At 31.3% G+C, this 16,554-nt stretch overlaps 1 protein-coding gene across 26 annotated transcripts in view; it reads right to left on the reverse strand.

The window, feature by feature from the left end:
* The window catches only part of LOC127068313 (protein Skeletor, isoforms B/C), an 84,768-nt gene that overhangs the window by 17,223 nt on the left and 50,991 nt on the right, over positions 1 to 16,554 (reverse strand). For all 26 annotated transcript variants that reach the window (XM_051004315.1, XM_051004317.1, XM_051004319.1 and 23 more), the window contains one exon: positions 15,053 to 15,164. In XM_051004315.1, the coding sequence (XP_050860272.1) occupies positions 15,053 to 15,164 (112 nt within the window). The remainder of the gene's footprint in view (positions 1 to 15,052; positions 15,165 to 16,554) is intronic.

Consider the following 16,554-nt stretch of genomic DNA (forward strand, 5'->3'; position numbering starts at 1 on the left):
CTTTTCCTCTTTCGCCTTAATTATACCTACATTTTTTCGTACATCCCCTTTAATAAAGTTTTCTTTTTTTTAATATTGATAAAAATTACCGAACGAAATAAATTCGTAGTTTCATGCGAACGAAAGAAATAATTTTTCTTTTTGCTATCTTGAAAATCCTTTTTTTTTGTTTCTTTCTTCTTCATAGGAAACAATTTCTTTTTCCTTTTATTTATTTATTTTTTTTTCTTTATATAGAATTCTATGATCATATAACATTATCTTGATGTAACAATTTATCGTGTAACTTAGGAAACATATTTTCTCGTTTCTTGGATATCGATGTTAAATTTATAATGCATTGAATTTTTAAAAATAAAAAAGGAACAATGATCATCTCATTTAAATAAAAATTAAAAATACATAAGAATTACGTAAGTGATACATAAGAATTCTTGCGTTTAATATTATATGAATAAAGTAACAATAAAATTAAAATGAGAAATAAAATGAAAATTAAATTGAAAGTAATCGTCAAGAAAACAGATAAATTATATAAGATATATATATATATATATATATATATATATATATATATACCATAATGGACGTTTTTCATCGTAGCAATCGAAAACCGATTTATCGTCGTTTCCGAGATAGACGAGGGCTCTGTGCCAGCGTGCGAAGGCACTAATTAAGTAATCCTGACGTAATCCTATGAATCGCGAGACGTATTTAATCCAACATGTCACATACCTTGCAAGTATAGTAATGGTCTATCGATCTACTCGAAAGCATATAGACCTATCTACTATATATATATATATATATATATATATATATATATATATATAAAAAGTGTATGTAAGTATATGTAAAGTATATGTACGTAAATATACATGTATTTATCTATTTATATACATATATATATATATATATATATATATATATATATATGACAAGCGAATTTTAATTATAATGAAAATAGGGCCAAGAGTTTTAATTCGATCAGAATTCTACGATATCATCGTCGACTTCTTCGAATTATTATATTTGTTAAGAATTTATATAATGAGAATTTTCTTTCACAATTATTTCTTATTTTCATTAAAATCGCGTTAATGCTCTTTAACTAATATTTTAAATTAGATATTTAAAGATGATCGTGTAGGTTAATAGTTTGTTAACATTAAGTTCGATAAAAAAAATAATTCGATTTACGAATTATTACTGTTTTTCTTTTCTTCTTATTACAATTTAATGATAAATTATTAAATCGTTACAGAAATGTTAAATTTATACGTTAAAATATTGTCATTGAAATAGAATATGTTTATTAAATAATCAGACAATTTTTAATAAAAATTGGTTCGATTATTTTAATTAATTTTTATTATTACTGAAATGAAATAGATTCGTCAATTAATTTTTGAAACTAAATCGAGATTAGAACATAGAACAGAACTTTTTAATGTCAACTGTTGAGGCTTATTAATGTTCATTTAATTTCTATAATGCGATAATTACTATTAACCACAAAAATGTTAGTAAAAAGTATTAACTAATTACTATATTTATAAAATTCAACAGACATCGTTTCAATCGATTTTTGTTAATGTTAATTAATTGGGTCCCTCTAGATTTATATTAGAACGTTCTATTATCGAACGATTAGGTTGATTACAGTTCTCTTCATTTCTCCGAAGCGTGATAATTATTGTTAACCACAAAAATGTTACTAGAAAAGTATTAAGTAATTACCACATTTGTAAAATTCAACAGACGATTCGTTTCAATCGATTCTTGTTAATGTTAATTAATTGGGTCCCTTTAGATTTATATTAGAACGTTCTATTATCGAACGATTAGGTTGATTACAGTTCTCTTCATTTCTCCGAAGCGTGATAATTATTGTTAACCACAAAAATGTTACTAGAAAAGTATTAAGTAATTACCACATTTGTAAAATTCAACAGACGATTCGTTTCAATCGATTCGTGCTAACGTTAATTAATTGGTTCCTCTTAGATTTATATTACAACGTTTTATAATAGAACGATTATGTTCATCACGGTTCTCTTAACTTTTCCAAATCATGGTAATAATTCTTCATCGAGCAAAATATTACTCGAGAAATATTCGTCAATTAGCGTACCTTGTAAAATAACATCATACGATACGTTTGAATCGCTTCTTGTCGATGTTAATGGATTAATTTCCCTTAGAATTATATTAGAACGTTCTGTTACAGAATGATATCGTAGTATCCCTTAATTTTTCCAGACACTGTTAATTACTATTAATCAGAGATATGTTACTATGAAAATTTAAAAAAAAAGAAAAGAAAAAATAATGTCGATTTCTAATATACGTACGTACACGCGTTGTCATTCGTTGAGAAGAGCGAAAGAAAGAAAAATAGAGAGAAGGAAAAAGACAGACAGATAGACAGAGAAAGAGAGAGAGAAATATATATAGAGAGAGATAGAGAGAGTCTTTCTCTCTCTATATATATATATATAGAGAGAGAGAGAGTCTCTCTGTGTGTATTTGTGTGTGTGTATGAAAGACAGAGAGAGAGAGAGAGAGAGAGAGAGAGAGAGAGAGAGAGAGAGAGTTGTAGAGAGAGGGAGAGAGAGGGGATAGAGAAGGTTGGAAAGGGTTTCCTTGTGCTATCGTTTGTCCTACCATCAGCAACGCTTACGCCAGTGGGAATATCCAGCTAGGAGTTTAGCACGTAGAATGACGAAACTTTCCCAGCCGTTGCAGGAGGACCAGTGGGCGGTCCTCCGGGATACCTGGAACTTTCGCAAGCTCTCGACCAATCGCCGTGTTGGCACAGGGGAGAGATACTACCGAGAGAGGGGAGACATAGATAGAGAGAGACAGATAGACAGATAGAGAAAGGGGAACAAGGAGAGAGAGAGAGAGAGAGAGAGAGAGAGAGAGAGACAGAGAGAGAGAGAGAAAGAGAGAGAGAGACAGACAGACAGAGTGAGAGAAAGAGAGAGAGAGAGAGAGAGACAGAGTGAGAGAAAGAGAGAAAGAGAGAGAGAGAGAGCTTTCTCCTTCCTTCCGTGCTACGAAAAATGATAACTTTTGCTGAAATACGCCTGCGGTCAGGCGTGCGGTACTAACTTTGCTCCACTTTGCTTAGTTTCACTATCTCTATCTCTATTTCTCTCTCTCTCTCTCTCTCTCTCTCTCTCTCTCTATATATATATATATATATATATATATATATATATATATATATGTATGTATGTATCACCCACTCACTCACTCACTCACTCACTCACTTACTTATTTACTTATTCACTCATTTACTCTTAGTCTATTTCTATTTCTATTTTTGTTTCCATCTTTTTTTATTTCGTTCATTTTTATACGCTTCTTTTTTTTCTTAGATTTAACATGCACCATTCGATTCGTACCCCTCTTATTCTCTTTTTTTATTTCATTCTCTCTCTCTCTCTCTCTCTTTCTTTCTTTCTCTTTACTGTTTTTTTCTTTTTTATTAATTTTATATCCCTTCATTTTTACTTCGTTCATTCATATGCATTCTATCAATCTATTTCACGTTTTTCACTTTCTGTTTTTTCTTTCTTCCTATTTTTTATTTTATTTTATTTTATTTTATTTTATTTTATTTTATTTTCTTTTATTTTATTTCATTCATCTTCCCTTTCTCTGTCTTTCTATTATATTTTGTTTCATTTGTTTCTATTTCCTCTCTCTCTCTCTCTCTCTCTCTTGATTTCTCTTTGTCTCCTTTTTTTTTATTCGCTTGTGTACGTGTCCGTAACTGTATTTAATTCATTTTTCTTTATCACTTACTACTTATTACTTTTATATGGTATTTTATTCGAATATTTCGTCAGTCACCTCGACATATTTTTGGTGGATATGTATGCGTACGAACGTTGACCAAGCGGCTAACAGTTTACTGCTATAGTACTACTCATACATACATACATACATACATACATACATACATACATATATATATTGGGAAACTACTTAAGCTGGTACTTATAGATCGTAAAAGCCGCTTACGCGGTAAAGTTAATATTTGTTATGGCAGTTCGAATTAGAATCTAGCAGCGTTATTATTATTTTCCATCGTAGAGCTTTCTATTTGAATAATAAATAATCAATGAATCGATAATACAAATGAAGTGTTAAGACAATGTTGAATACTATTACTCATGAATGTTATTCATTAAAATGAATTATGTCGATGAATTGCAGAGTCTATCTTTTTTTTTTCTTTTTTCTTTTTCTTTCTTTTTTTTCTTTTTTTTTGATCTCCATTACGAGAAATTCACATGAAATTTATGAATCCTTGATTCTTATGCTGAATTTTAAGTAATTCAACTTATGAGGTAACTTTATGAAATTTATGAATTTCCGATAGTGATATTAAATTATGAACAATTTATTTCATGAACTAATATGAAACTTATGAAAACTTGATTTTATTTTTATGAATAATTCAATTTAACAAAGTTACATAAACATTTCATGAATTTCTGATTTTTATTCAGATTTTGATTCTGATTTGGAATGTTAAATAATTAAATTAATTAAATCAAATGAAATTAATGAATTTTCTATCTTGGATTTTAATTAATTATATTAATGGAATCGAATGAAATTTACGAATTTTTTTTATTCGGATTCTATAACGGGAATAATATAATCGATAAGATCATATAAAATTTATGAATTTTTGATTTTGACGTTGATCATGGGTTTTCTTTTTTAAATTCGATGTATGAAGTAATACGAAACGTATGTATAATAATTCAATCCATGAAATCGAATATCCCAAGGGGAAAAAAAAAAGAAAAAGATCGATCGATTGAAGTAGTTGAACAAGTTTAAGTTACGTGAGTAACATCGATGGTACTTGGAGAATGCGTAGGTGAATTCAAGATGAAATGCATTCTAATATATTTTAAATGTACGCCAACGCTTGTTATTTTCATTTAAATTTAAAAGATTTTTTTCTATATCGACTACGATATTTCAAATATTATCATAAAAACGATTTAATAACTATTAAGTATATAATTACTATTAGTGGACTAACAAATAAATATTTATTCTATTTCGAATTGTTCGTCATTTAAAAGTTTACAAATTTCTATATTATTTATTATCTAAGTGAAAATAAAAATTTATTCGTTATACGTTCATTAGTTTTATATATGGATACAATAATATCCATATAATCAACAACAATTTTTATTTATACTCGACGAAAGTGGCTTTACTTGTCTAAAATTTCGTACGTTTTTTTTTTTATATCGTTTCTTTTCTCTTTTGCTTTTTTATTTTTTTATTTTTTACTTCGCATTCCTTTAAACTTCATTATATCACATTAAAATTCGATCCATTTATATTTCTTCGTAAAGAAAAATTCTTTATCTTTTTTTTTTTCTTTATTCCTTTTTCTTTTTTAAACGTTCATATATACGTTTCAATTTATTTGAAAGTTGAATAGAATAATTTAATTTTCGATGTTTAAAAAAATGTATTATATAATAACTATCCGTTTGATTTAAACTAGCGCATACACGTACACAATTATACACGTTTTCAAAGAGATAGCGAAACGTGGGCGGTAGCAAAATGGCGTCCCACTGGAATATCACGGCCTTTAACCTTTCGTATATATATATGTACATATATATATACATAAGTTCACTTCTCCGGCCATGAGCCCGATTTTTCGAATATGAAACATCAATTATTTTCATATATATGTATTGTATTCCTTGAAATATTTAAATATTTAACTATTAACTAGATGAACTTGTTCATCTAGTTTAACTTTTGTACTTGTGATATAATAATCACTTTTTCACACAATTACAACATTATATCGATAATTTATTCTCGATATTCTATTCTAATAATCTTTACTATGAATCGATCGTTAAGATTAATAATTCGTGATCAATAATTTTAATTCATTAATTTTTCCATAGACAGTTTTTATAAAATCGATAACTATTAAATTATCCAGAAAATTAAAATACAACGAATCAAAGAAATTAATAAATAATATCAATTTTTCTCTAGAAATATTTCCGTATTTGAAAATTTTCTCCTACATAATCTTCATATTCGATTGTATTACAAAATTATTTCGTTTACGCGATTAAAATATAAGAAATCTCCGAAATTGCGATGAACGAATAAAGAAAATATTTCCCATAAAGAAATCTTCATATTCGACAATATCATTTCGAAAATTAAAACGTAATAAATCTGAAGAAAGACGATGAAAAACATTTCGCCTTTATCATTTTCTTAACAATGTATACCGACTAAAAAACGAAGAAAAAAAAGGAAGAAAGAAAGAAGACGAAGAAAACAAAAAAGAAAAGAAAGAAAAAAAGCTCAAACAAGTTCGAAAATACGTAGAAAAAAATGTAGACCTTAACAAGAACGTATAATGAATAACGTTGAGTTGCGATCTGGATCGTAACGCGTAAGATATCTTCAAAATGGCGGAGCTTTAAAGTCTTCAGACGAAAGATAGTAGACTTAACGTGATAGTAAGCCGCTATAGAAGTGTGGTAGTGAAGTAGTAGACTAGTATAGTAGTAGTAGTCGTAGTAATAATAGTAATAGTAGCGTAGTAGCGTAGTAGTAGTAGTAGTAGTAGTAGTAGTAGTAGTAGTAGTAGTAGTAGAGTGTAGTAGTAGTAGTAGTAGTAGTAGTAGTAGTAGTAGTAGTAGTAGTAGTAGTAGTAGTAGTAGTAGTAGTAGGAGTAGTAGTAGTAGTAGAAGTAGTAGTAGTATCAGTAGTAGTAGTCGTAGTAGCAGTAGTAGGAGAAGTAGGAGGAGAGGGTTGAAAGAGAAAGAGACAGACGTATACGCAGACATGACGTGTCGAGTAAGAAAGAGTGAGAAAGAAAGAGAGAGAGAGAGGGGGAGATAGCTAGCTTGAAGAATCTATAGCACAGAGAGAGAGAGAGAGAGAGAGAGAGAGAGAGAGAGAGAGAGAGAGAGAGAGGTGGAAGAGAAAACAAGAGGTGGTGGTAACAGAGAGGATTGTGAGAGAAATGGAAGGATCGCGTAGAGGAGGTAGAAAGAGTGAGAGAGAAAGAGAGAGAGAAAGAGAAAGAGAGAGAGAGAGAGAGAGAGGATTGCATCCTCGGATAGCAGCCAGCCCAGACCCGGCCAAAATCGACCGGGTGTCGTAATTTCTGCGCATGCGCCAATGTTACCCAGGACTATCAACGTTGCTTCAATACCTGATCGTCCAAACCACCCCCTCTTCTCTCTCTCTCTGTCTCTGTCTGTCTGTCTCTCTCTCTCTCTCTCTCTCTCTCAGTCGCTCTCACTCTCGTTCTTTCTCTAACTCACTCCCATTCTTTCTCCCTCTCCCTTTCTCTCCCTTCTTCCCTCTCTCTCTTTCTCAATGTTATAACGTCGCAATCCTCCGGCAACGTACTCACCCCCTACGTCTCTCTCTCCTCACCTGTCTCCGTATTAGTGACTACGATGGAAGTCGAAACGTGTATTATGCGTTTGCAGATGTAGGTGTATGTGTTTTTGTGTGTGTGTATGTGCGCATACAGATTTTGATTTATCATACGATATTGTTATCAGTGGTATCGATGATTATCATTTTTGAAAGATTACCATGATGTTTGAGAAGATGACGGGATTGATAAGTTCGGGGATGAAAATTGATATTTTGATTAATTCCAAGGGAATTATTATATATTTTTTTTTTATTCTTTATACATATATATTTTGACGGTATTGTTAAGAAAATGAATATGTTACGTGTCATAGATTTTTATTTATCAAACAACATTGTTATCATTGATTGTTTGATGGTAATCATTTTTGAAAGATGATAATGATTGGAACGACGTGGAAATATATTATATAATTTCGAATGAAATTGGAATTTTTGATTATTTTCTAGAGGGAATTATTCTCTCATCTTTTTACCTTTTTTTTTTTTATGTCGATGATATGGTTAAACAAGTGGACATGTTAGTTGTGAAACTTTTATTTGACATACTGTCAAACGACATTGTTATTAGCAATCCGATGAGAATCATTTTTGAAAAATAAAAATATCTATTAGTATCGATAAAAATCGTATTTTTATTTCGTTTTGTTTGTTTTATAGGAAATTATTCTTTTTCCAATTTATGTTAATGATTTTACTTTTGTTATCAACATTCTGATAATAATTATTTTTATAAGTTGGTAATCGTATAAGTTGCGATAAAAATAAAAATTTACTTGCAGGAAGTTGAGAAAAGTTGAACAATATGTGATTATAAATTTTCACTTACGAAAAAATTATTCGGATTGACGATAATCAATTATTGAGAGATAATGATCTCACTAGTTTTGATAAAAATCAAATTTATTTACTTACTTGCTTACTTACTTATTTATTATTATTGTTATTATTATTATTATTTTTTGTTTTGATGAGACATTGAAGCGTGAAGAGAGAAAGCATCAGAATGCACTAAACGACAAATAATATCCATTCCAATAAGTTTCAATAAAAATCAAATTTCTTTACTTCCTAGAAAGACTTTCTCTTTATACAGGATGCCTCAAATGATTTGACTTAGAAGCGTATCGAGAGTATCCCATAGAATAAATTTTTAATAACGATGAAATAAAAAAAAAGAAACGAAATTAAAAAAGCAAACGATAAAAAACTAATTCGCGTTAGAGTTCACCAAGTAACAATTTCATCGTATTTAAATTGATTAAAAACTAAATAATAGATCGTTTTAACGAATATAGACCTCACGATTTTGTAACTTCTTAAATTAGTTTCTATTATAAAAATTGTACCCATATAAAAGTTATATCTCCTCGATACGGTCCTGAAGTACGTACGAGTTAATCTATTTCGTAACATTCCATATATAAAAAATGATATTTGATCAGGACGACAAAATAAGGACACCATTAAATGATATATCTCGTTTCAGATTCGAGCGAAACATTTTTCAATGATCACTTTTCATATTATATCCAAATACAATATTTTATATTTTTTAGATTTATGTATCTCGTATCCTTAGTGGTTTCAACGTTATCGTATCCGTTCAGCAATCGACTATTACTTATGAAGTTATTATCGAATGTATGTGTGCGAATATATGTATGCGTGTACATATACGAGAGAGAGAGAGAGAGAGAGAGAGAGAGAGAGAGAGAGAGAGAGAGAGAGAGTAAAAGAGGAAAATGCAATGTCCTGGAACGATTTTCAAGTGGTTGTGAAACGTGCTTAGAAAGAACTTGTAAGTAAGTAAGTATATAAGTATGTAAGTACGAAAGTAAGTAATACGTAGGTTGATATAAAATGGCTGTCAAGAGTTAGTGATATTTCCACCATTTTCGAAATAGTCTAGGTATTAACCGAATCTTACGTATCGTAAGTAAGTACGTAGTTATTTACATTCTTACGTAGTTAGATATATCGTATATTAAAGTGTATTTTGTGTATGCAAGTATTGTAATAGTAACAATAATAATATTAATAATAATAATGATAATAATAATAATAATAACGATAATAATAATAATAATAATAATAATAATAATAATAATAACAATAACAATAATAATAATAATAATAATCGTTTTAACGAGGCTCATGATAGTTCCTAGATAAATATATATGTATCTATACACATATATACATACATACGTACGTACATATAAACATACATATATCATACATACATACGTACATAAGTATATATTTATTAATTGTTGTATTCTCCGTATACGCAAACGGATTGTTCGTCCACTCGGTGCCAGGAACATTCGTACTTACTTCGTCATATAACATAATGGAAAACTATGAGGCGTTTAATTAACTCCAGTGTTTCAGGGACAGGACAACGTGAATTCAAATGCAAATGCTTAGGACACGCCCAAAGGACGACCCTTTTCTTCGATGCTCTCTCTCTCTCTCTCTCTCTCTCTCTCTCTCTCTCTCTCTCTCTCTCTCTCTCGCTCTTGCAAAAGACCAGATAGAGAAATCGTCGACTACCGTTGCTGACTCGACAAACTTCATCGAGAGCTTATGTTGAATTCCGTATCGGGGATTACGGATCGTTCCCCCTTCGTATTGGGGTGCGTGTCCGTTTCGATATCGAAATGCTCGATTATGCGAAATGCCAATTACTTTATCGAGAAATGAAAATGAATTGAAAGGTGAATGGGGAAAAAAGGAAGAAAGAAAAAAAAAAGAAAGAGGAAGAAGAAAAGCGCAGAATAATATATATATATATATATAGAAGAAAACAATAATAGAAATAAAAATAAATATAACGAATAAAAGTATCTTCTTATATCATTAATATTTTTGTCATATGAATTCATATATATATATATATATATATATATATATATATATATATATATATATGTATGTATGTATGTATGTATGTATACTTTGATTAGTATAAATAATCAAGTCGACTTACTCATCGATACTGATATTTTATCGCATTTTACTTTAAAATAATCGATCAAACATTTAAAAATACTGACACCCTTCTCTTCCTCTCATTCAATCAAATAACACTCGATAAAAGATCGCAATGCATTATACTTGCGATGCAATAATACTTAACAAAATTTCCCTGAACAAACTTTCACTCGAACGACTTTTCTACAATATGTCGAGCATAATTAAAGAAAAAGAATATAGAAAGAAGAATCACAAAAGCCAAGAAAATTAAACCGAAAATAAAACGAAATGAAAAGTAAAAAACAACATATTAACAAAAAAGACACAGAAAAAGAAAAACAATCCGACCTACAAATTATTCTTAACTATGTTCAAAAGATTTATCAGGATAACAAAAAAAGAAAAAGAAAAGAAAAGAAAAGAAAAGAAAAGAGAAAAAGAAAAGAATTAAATCTTTATAAACCTTACTGAAAGAAGATTAATCGATTTCGTAGTGTTATCCGCAACCCCAAAATGAATACCTATGCAATCCCATGCGATCGGCCCGTTTTTGGACAACGGACGAAAGCTCTAGATTAGGTTACTTCGTTGCTTTGACGAGAAAAGAAAGAGAAATGGCATGGAGAAGAGGCCGTGCAGGGGGTATGAGAGGGTGAAAAGGGGAGAAAGTGGAGGAGACCAAAAAAAAAAAATTACTAAATCCTATCTGAATCAGTGGTCCATTGAACGGTGGTTTGATATCGTCGAAAGATATCTCTGTACCTTTTGAAAGGAAACCCCGGTGGATTCGAGAAAGCGCTGGATTCGCAATGCTAGACGATAAGTCTCGAACGTTAGAGGGTAAGAAAGGAGGAGGGTTCTCTTGGAAAGAAATACTAAAAAAAGAAGAAGAGGAAGAGGAAGTAGAAGAAGACGAAGAGGAAGAAGAAGAAGGAAGAGAGAGAGAGAGGAAGAAAAAAGGTTTATCCTGACAATACATTCGCTGAAGTAACTCTACTAGGGAGTCCTGACTGACAGACAGCTCCTGTCTACCAAATACTCGAACAAAACTTACACCTACCCCCTCTGTATATCGGTCTTCACCCTTCGATATGATTCAAACTACCCCTTCTTTTTCTCTCTCTCTTTCTCTCTCTCTCTCTCTCTCTCTCTGTTTTTCTCTTTCTTTCTTTCTCTCTCTCTCTCTCTCTCTGTGTGTATTTTCTTATCTATCTATCTTTCTCCATCTTGCTCTTTTTATTTTGTTTCGTTTGTTCGATCATTAATTTTTCTGAGGTCTTTGCAATCAGAAAAAATAATATTCGAATTATAAGTATATGATAAATGGAAAGGAATAATTTATTTCCTTTTCTTTTTCTTTTTTTTTCCCCTCATTAAAGTTCTATTGTAACGTGAAGATAGAATTCTAATAGAAGTGGGATTATAGTTATTAGAAATAAGAATTTTATTTTGTATTTTGAAGCAATTAAATCTCTATTGGAAATAGCATTAAAATATGTAACTAGAAGGTAGAAATTCGTAACTCGTAATATTATGTAAGTAGAATTAAATAAGTCTTTAGAATTAAGCTGTTTAAAGATAGAATTAGTATTTTAATAAATAGTATTAAAATATCAAAATGTGCAATTAGAATTTTAGTAGAAGTGCAAGTGGAAGTGAAACCTACGTTTAGACTTTTATTATGAAATTTCATTAGAAATAAAATCATTAGAATTATACTGGAAAAAGAAGATTTTATATTTAGTATTTATATATCGATTTATCTTTTTCTCTGATATATTATCGTATTATAATCTTATGTAAAAAGAAAGAAACAAGAACAAAAATTATTATTGTCTCTCATAAAACACGTTTGAATTATATATAACTTAAAGGAACATTGTATTCTTCTTTCTTTTTTTATAACAAATTTATCGATCAAACGATTCACTTGTATTTTACTAAATCATACGAGATGTTTATAATTTAGTTCAAATTAGAAATAGAGGAAGGTGTAAATGAAGTAAACAATGTAGTAAATGAAAAATCAATAAAACAGAATGACGACGATGCTTTGTCATTGATCAATATGTTTTTTGCTTATTTTAAGCAGATTTTTCTCTTTTCTTTTCTCCTTTTTTTTCGTAAAAGATAAATAAAAAATGTTATTAGGTCATGATTATTCACGAGTCCTGCTTCTGTTCTATCAATTTTCAAACGTAGAGATGGAGAGAGATAAATATTAAGAATTGCCACAAAGAGAGAGAGAGAGAGAAAGATAGAGAGAGGGATCAAATCTCTTGCAAAAGTTTCACAGAGAAAACCTATTAAAGAAAGAGTTTTAAACGAGACTTAAGAATAAAGTCACTCTTTCTTTCTCTTTCCTTCTCTCCTTTTCTCTCTCTTTATCTCTCTCTTTCTCTCCGTCTCTCTTTTTCTTTCTTTCTTCCTTAATAAGAATTGTCAAGTGGAAGTTTAAAGTTATAAAGAAAGAGATATCGTTTTTCTACGATCGGTCAACGTTTAATACGATAAAACTTTATACGATAATTATAATAAATAACATAAACACTATGTATTATAATTAAGACGAATTATAGTTAAGTTCATTCAAAATTAATATTAATTCGTGTCTATGTATATATCCATGCATGCCTGTTAACTCGTACGTAACTCTTCAATATTACAAATTAATCGATAACGCTTATCTATTATGTTAACTCTACTAAATTTCACAAAAAAAAAAGAAAGGAAAAAAGAAAAAAAGAGAAATTATCTATACGTAAGACTAATAACGTAATATCTATCATTAACGAGTAAAAGGCTTAAGGGATCAAATTTTTAACAAACATAATCTTTAGATTGAAAAAGAGCGATCTCTCTCTCTATATATATATAGGCTCGATCATGAATAGAGATACATACCAGCTCATAGAATATAACCAATAATCGTGAAACGAAAAAGAGAAAGAGAGAGAAAGAGAAAGAGATAGAGAGAGAAAGAGAGAGAGAGAGAGAGAGAGAGAGAGAGAGAGAGAGAGAGAGATAAAAAGAAGTAGAGAGAAAGAGATAGAAAAGAGATAAAATGAAGCTATGACGAAGCGATAGGAGTATGAGCAATGAACGGTGGGTGGAAAGGTGGGTGGAAGTGAGAAGGGAGAAAGGCTCGATGAGACTCGTCAAAGAGACACCCGGTATAAGAGCGAGGTCCGTCGTCGGTAGGATGGACACAGAGGGCGCGTTTTGCGGTGACAGAGCGTGTCTGATGGAGGGTTGTCACGGTACGGGAGCACCCCTCAGACTTCGATATTAAAGCCCTCCTAATATAAGAGCAAAAGCTCTCTTCCTCTCGAAGCCTCGATATGCTCGTCTCAAAGCTACCCTTCGGCTGGCTCTTCATCCAACCATCCAACCATCCAACTATCCAACCATCCAACCATCCAACCAACCAACCAACCAACCAACCTCACTACCCTCCTTCCTAGGACATCACCATCACCTCAACCCCCTTACCCCTTAAAACCCGCGAATGTCTACGTATTGCCATGGCCAGCAGGCAAGCTTAATACTCGACCCATACTATTCGCGAGCTTACGATTATGTCATAACTGCACCCTACATTACCCCCTTACTCCGTACCCCTTACTCCTATCTCATATTCCTAACTTCTCCTCCTCCTCCTCCTCCTCCTCCTCTTCCTCCTTCTCCTTCTCCGTTCATTTTTAGCTTCCGTATCCATCTCACACGCGCCATTGACCACGAATGCGCCCATCCGATAGGGCCCACGGACCTCTCTCTCTCTCTCTCTCTCTCTCTGTCTCTGTCTTTGTCTCTCTTTTTTTCTCTCTCTCTTTCTCTCTTTCTCTCTCTTACTTTCTCTCTCTCTCTTTCTCCTTCCTTATGAAAAATCAAGTTATCTCCATTCTCCGTGCTTCGTGTGCCGCTTAAAATAAAGGGCTCCGAGGTCTAGGGGTTCGCCAACCCTCGTGTCGAAGGACTGAAACTTTTCTTTCTCTTTCTTTTTCTCTCCTTTTTTTCCACCCCCTCTCTCTCTCTCTCTCTCTCTTTCTCTCTATGTGTATATATGTATATCTTTTTAACTGTTATTTTTACACGGTGATCATGAATTAAATCATATGCCGATTATATATACATTTAAGGATCTTTATCTAGAGATAAATTTATTAGCAATTTTTTTTCTTTTTGTATTCTCTTAATGAATTAATCGATCTAGGGATAAATTTATTATTAAATTGTTTCTTTTTGTATTATCTTAACGAGTTTCTCGTATGGTGACATTGACGATTTCATTAATTATTACAATAATCTTTACGATTTCATTGCTTATTTTGTTAGTTAATACTCAATCTTTGCACAAAGAAGATCTAAGCTGATTTAAACGATCGTCAAGAAATGTTCTGATTTATTATAATCATTTAATAAACGTCAATCACGTCAATCGATAATAATCTCAATTTCATTCCTGAATTTTCCTTTTTTTTCTGTTTTAGAGTTACTGATATTATAATCTTTATGATTTACGTTACATAGATTTTAGTTATATATTATTTAAAGTTTGATAATGGTATAACGATCGATATATACTCACGGTAAATCTCCTGCACCATACGCTTAGCCATTTAATGTCTCGCAAGCGTTTCCCTTGTGGCAACCTTAAGACAATATCAGTATTGTCGAACGCCTTCAACACTGGTGGATCTCTGAGGAATAGAAAAAAAAAAAATTGATGTTATAACTGAACGACATTTGTATTGATTAGAATGGAAACGTTAAACAATGGTATTCATAAAAATTTTTCTATGCGACTTAAGAACAAGAAAAAAAAAACATGAAGAAAAACGAAAAGAAGGAAAAACAATTTTATTAATTCAAACAGTTCGATCGGAATGAAATACTTAAAAATTTCTTTTTCTACAAAGGATACTATTCGATTTTATTTTAATTGATACTAACTTGATCCTATAGCGTGATGATCAATTTTAATTTTTATTACGTTCTAAAAGAAAATTGTTGTTCTCTAGACAAAAATTTCCTTTAAAAAAAAAAAAAAAAAAAAAGAAGAAGAAGAAGAAGGAGAGAAAAGAATCAATACAAATTCAACGCCTTATAACATCGTTAACATGTAACAACGTAACAACAACAACAAAGACTAACAAGAAAGAATTTAATTTTCAAGAAAAAAATATAACAATTTCCTTTCAGAAAGGAAAAAAAAATTCAAAAAAAGAAAGAAAGAAAGAAAGCAAAAAGAAAAAAGAAAGGAATTAACTAAAATTCAAAGCCATATAATATAACATAAAACAACGATGGATCCATTAATCTCCGTTCGTATGATCAACGATTAAACGATTTACCAAAGTTTAATCATTTTCATTGACGGGGGATAGGTGTTAGAGGTAGATATCTTAGCGTGAACGAAGGGAAGACAACACAAAAGGAAGTTGTGGATGCGGTCAGGGACCATACTAAGAGGTATGAACCTGAAAGCAAGGGAAAGGACGAAGGTGATGGTGATGATGATGGTGGTAGTGATAGTAATAGTAATAGTAGTGTAGTAGTAGTGCTAGTGATAGTAGTAGTAATAATGGTAGTGATGATGCTAGTGGTAATGATAGTAGTAGTAGTAGTAGTAGTGGTGGTGGTGATAGTAATGGTGATGGTGATGATGATGGTGTAGTAGTGAGCAAACGCGGTAGTCCGTAACCAACGAACGAAATGAAACTCAAAGAGCTTGTTGTGCTCGGTAGCATGGAACCAACGAGGAAAAGTGTGTCGTTGCTTGTGTTGAATAGAAATATGTATGTGTGTGTGAGAGAGAGAGAGTGTACGTATATGTCTGTATGTATACGTGTAAATAGATAGATAGAAAGAGATAGAGATAGAGGGGAAAGAGAAACGGTAAGGAGTGAGATGGTGGGATGATATGGGGTGGGAGTATTTCAAAAGGGAAATAGAAAGAGGGATGGACCGGACGAATGGATCGCGAGCTAGGGATGCTCGCAGTTAATAAAACGGGAATTATACGCCGATCTCGTCCGGATTTCGTATCTACGAGCACTTTATTACGATCCGAATCAACCATGTACTATT

The sequence above is a fragment of the Vespula vulgaris genome, chromosome 13 (assembly GCF_905475345.1).
Source record: "Vespula vulgaris chromosome 13, iyVesVulg1.1, whole genome shotgun sequence".
Classification (NCBI taxonomy): Eukaryota; Metazoa; Arthropoda; class Insecta; order Hymenoptera; family Vespidae; genus Vespula; species Vespula vulgaris.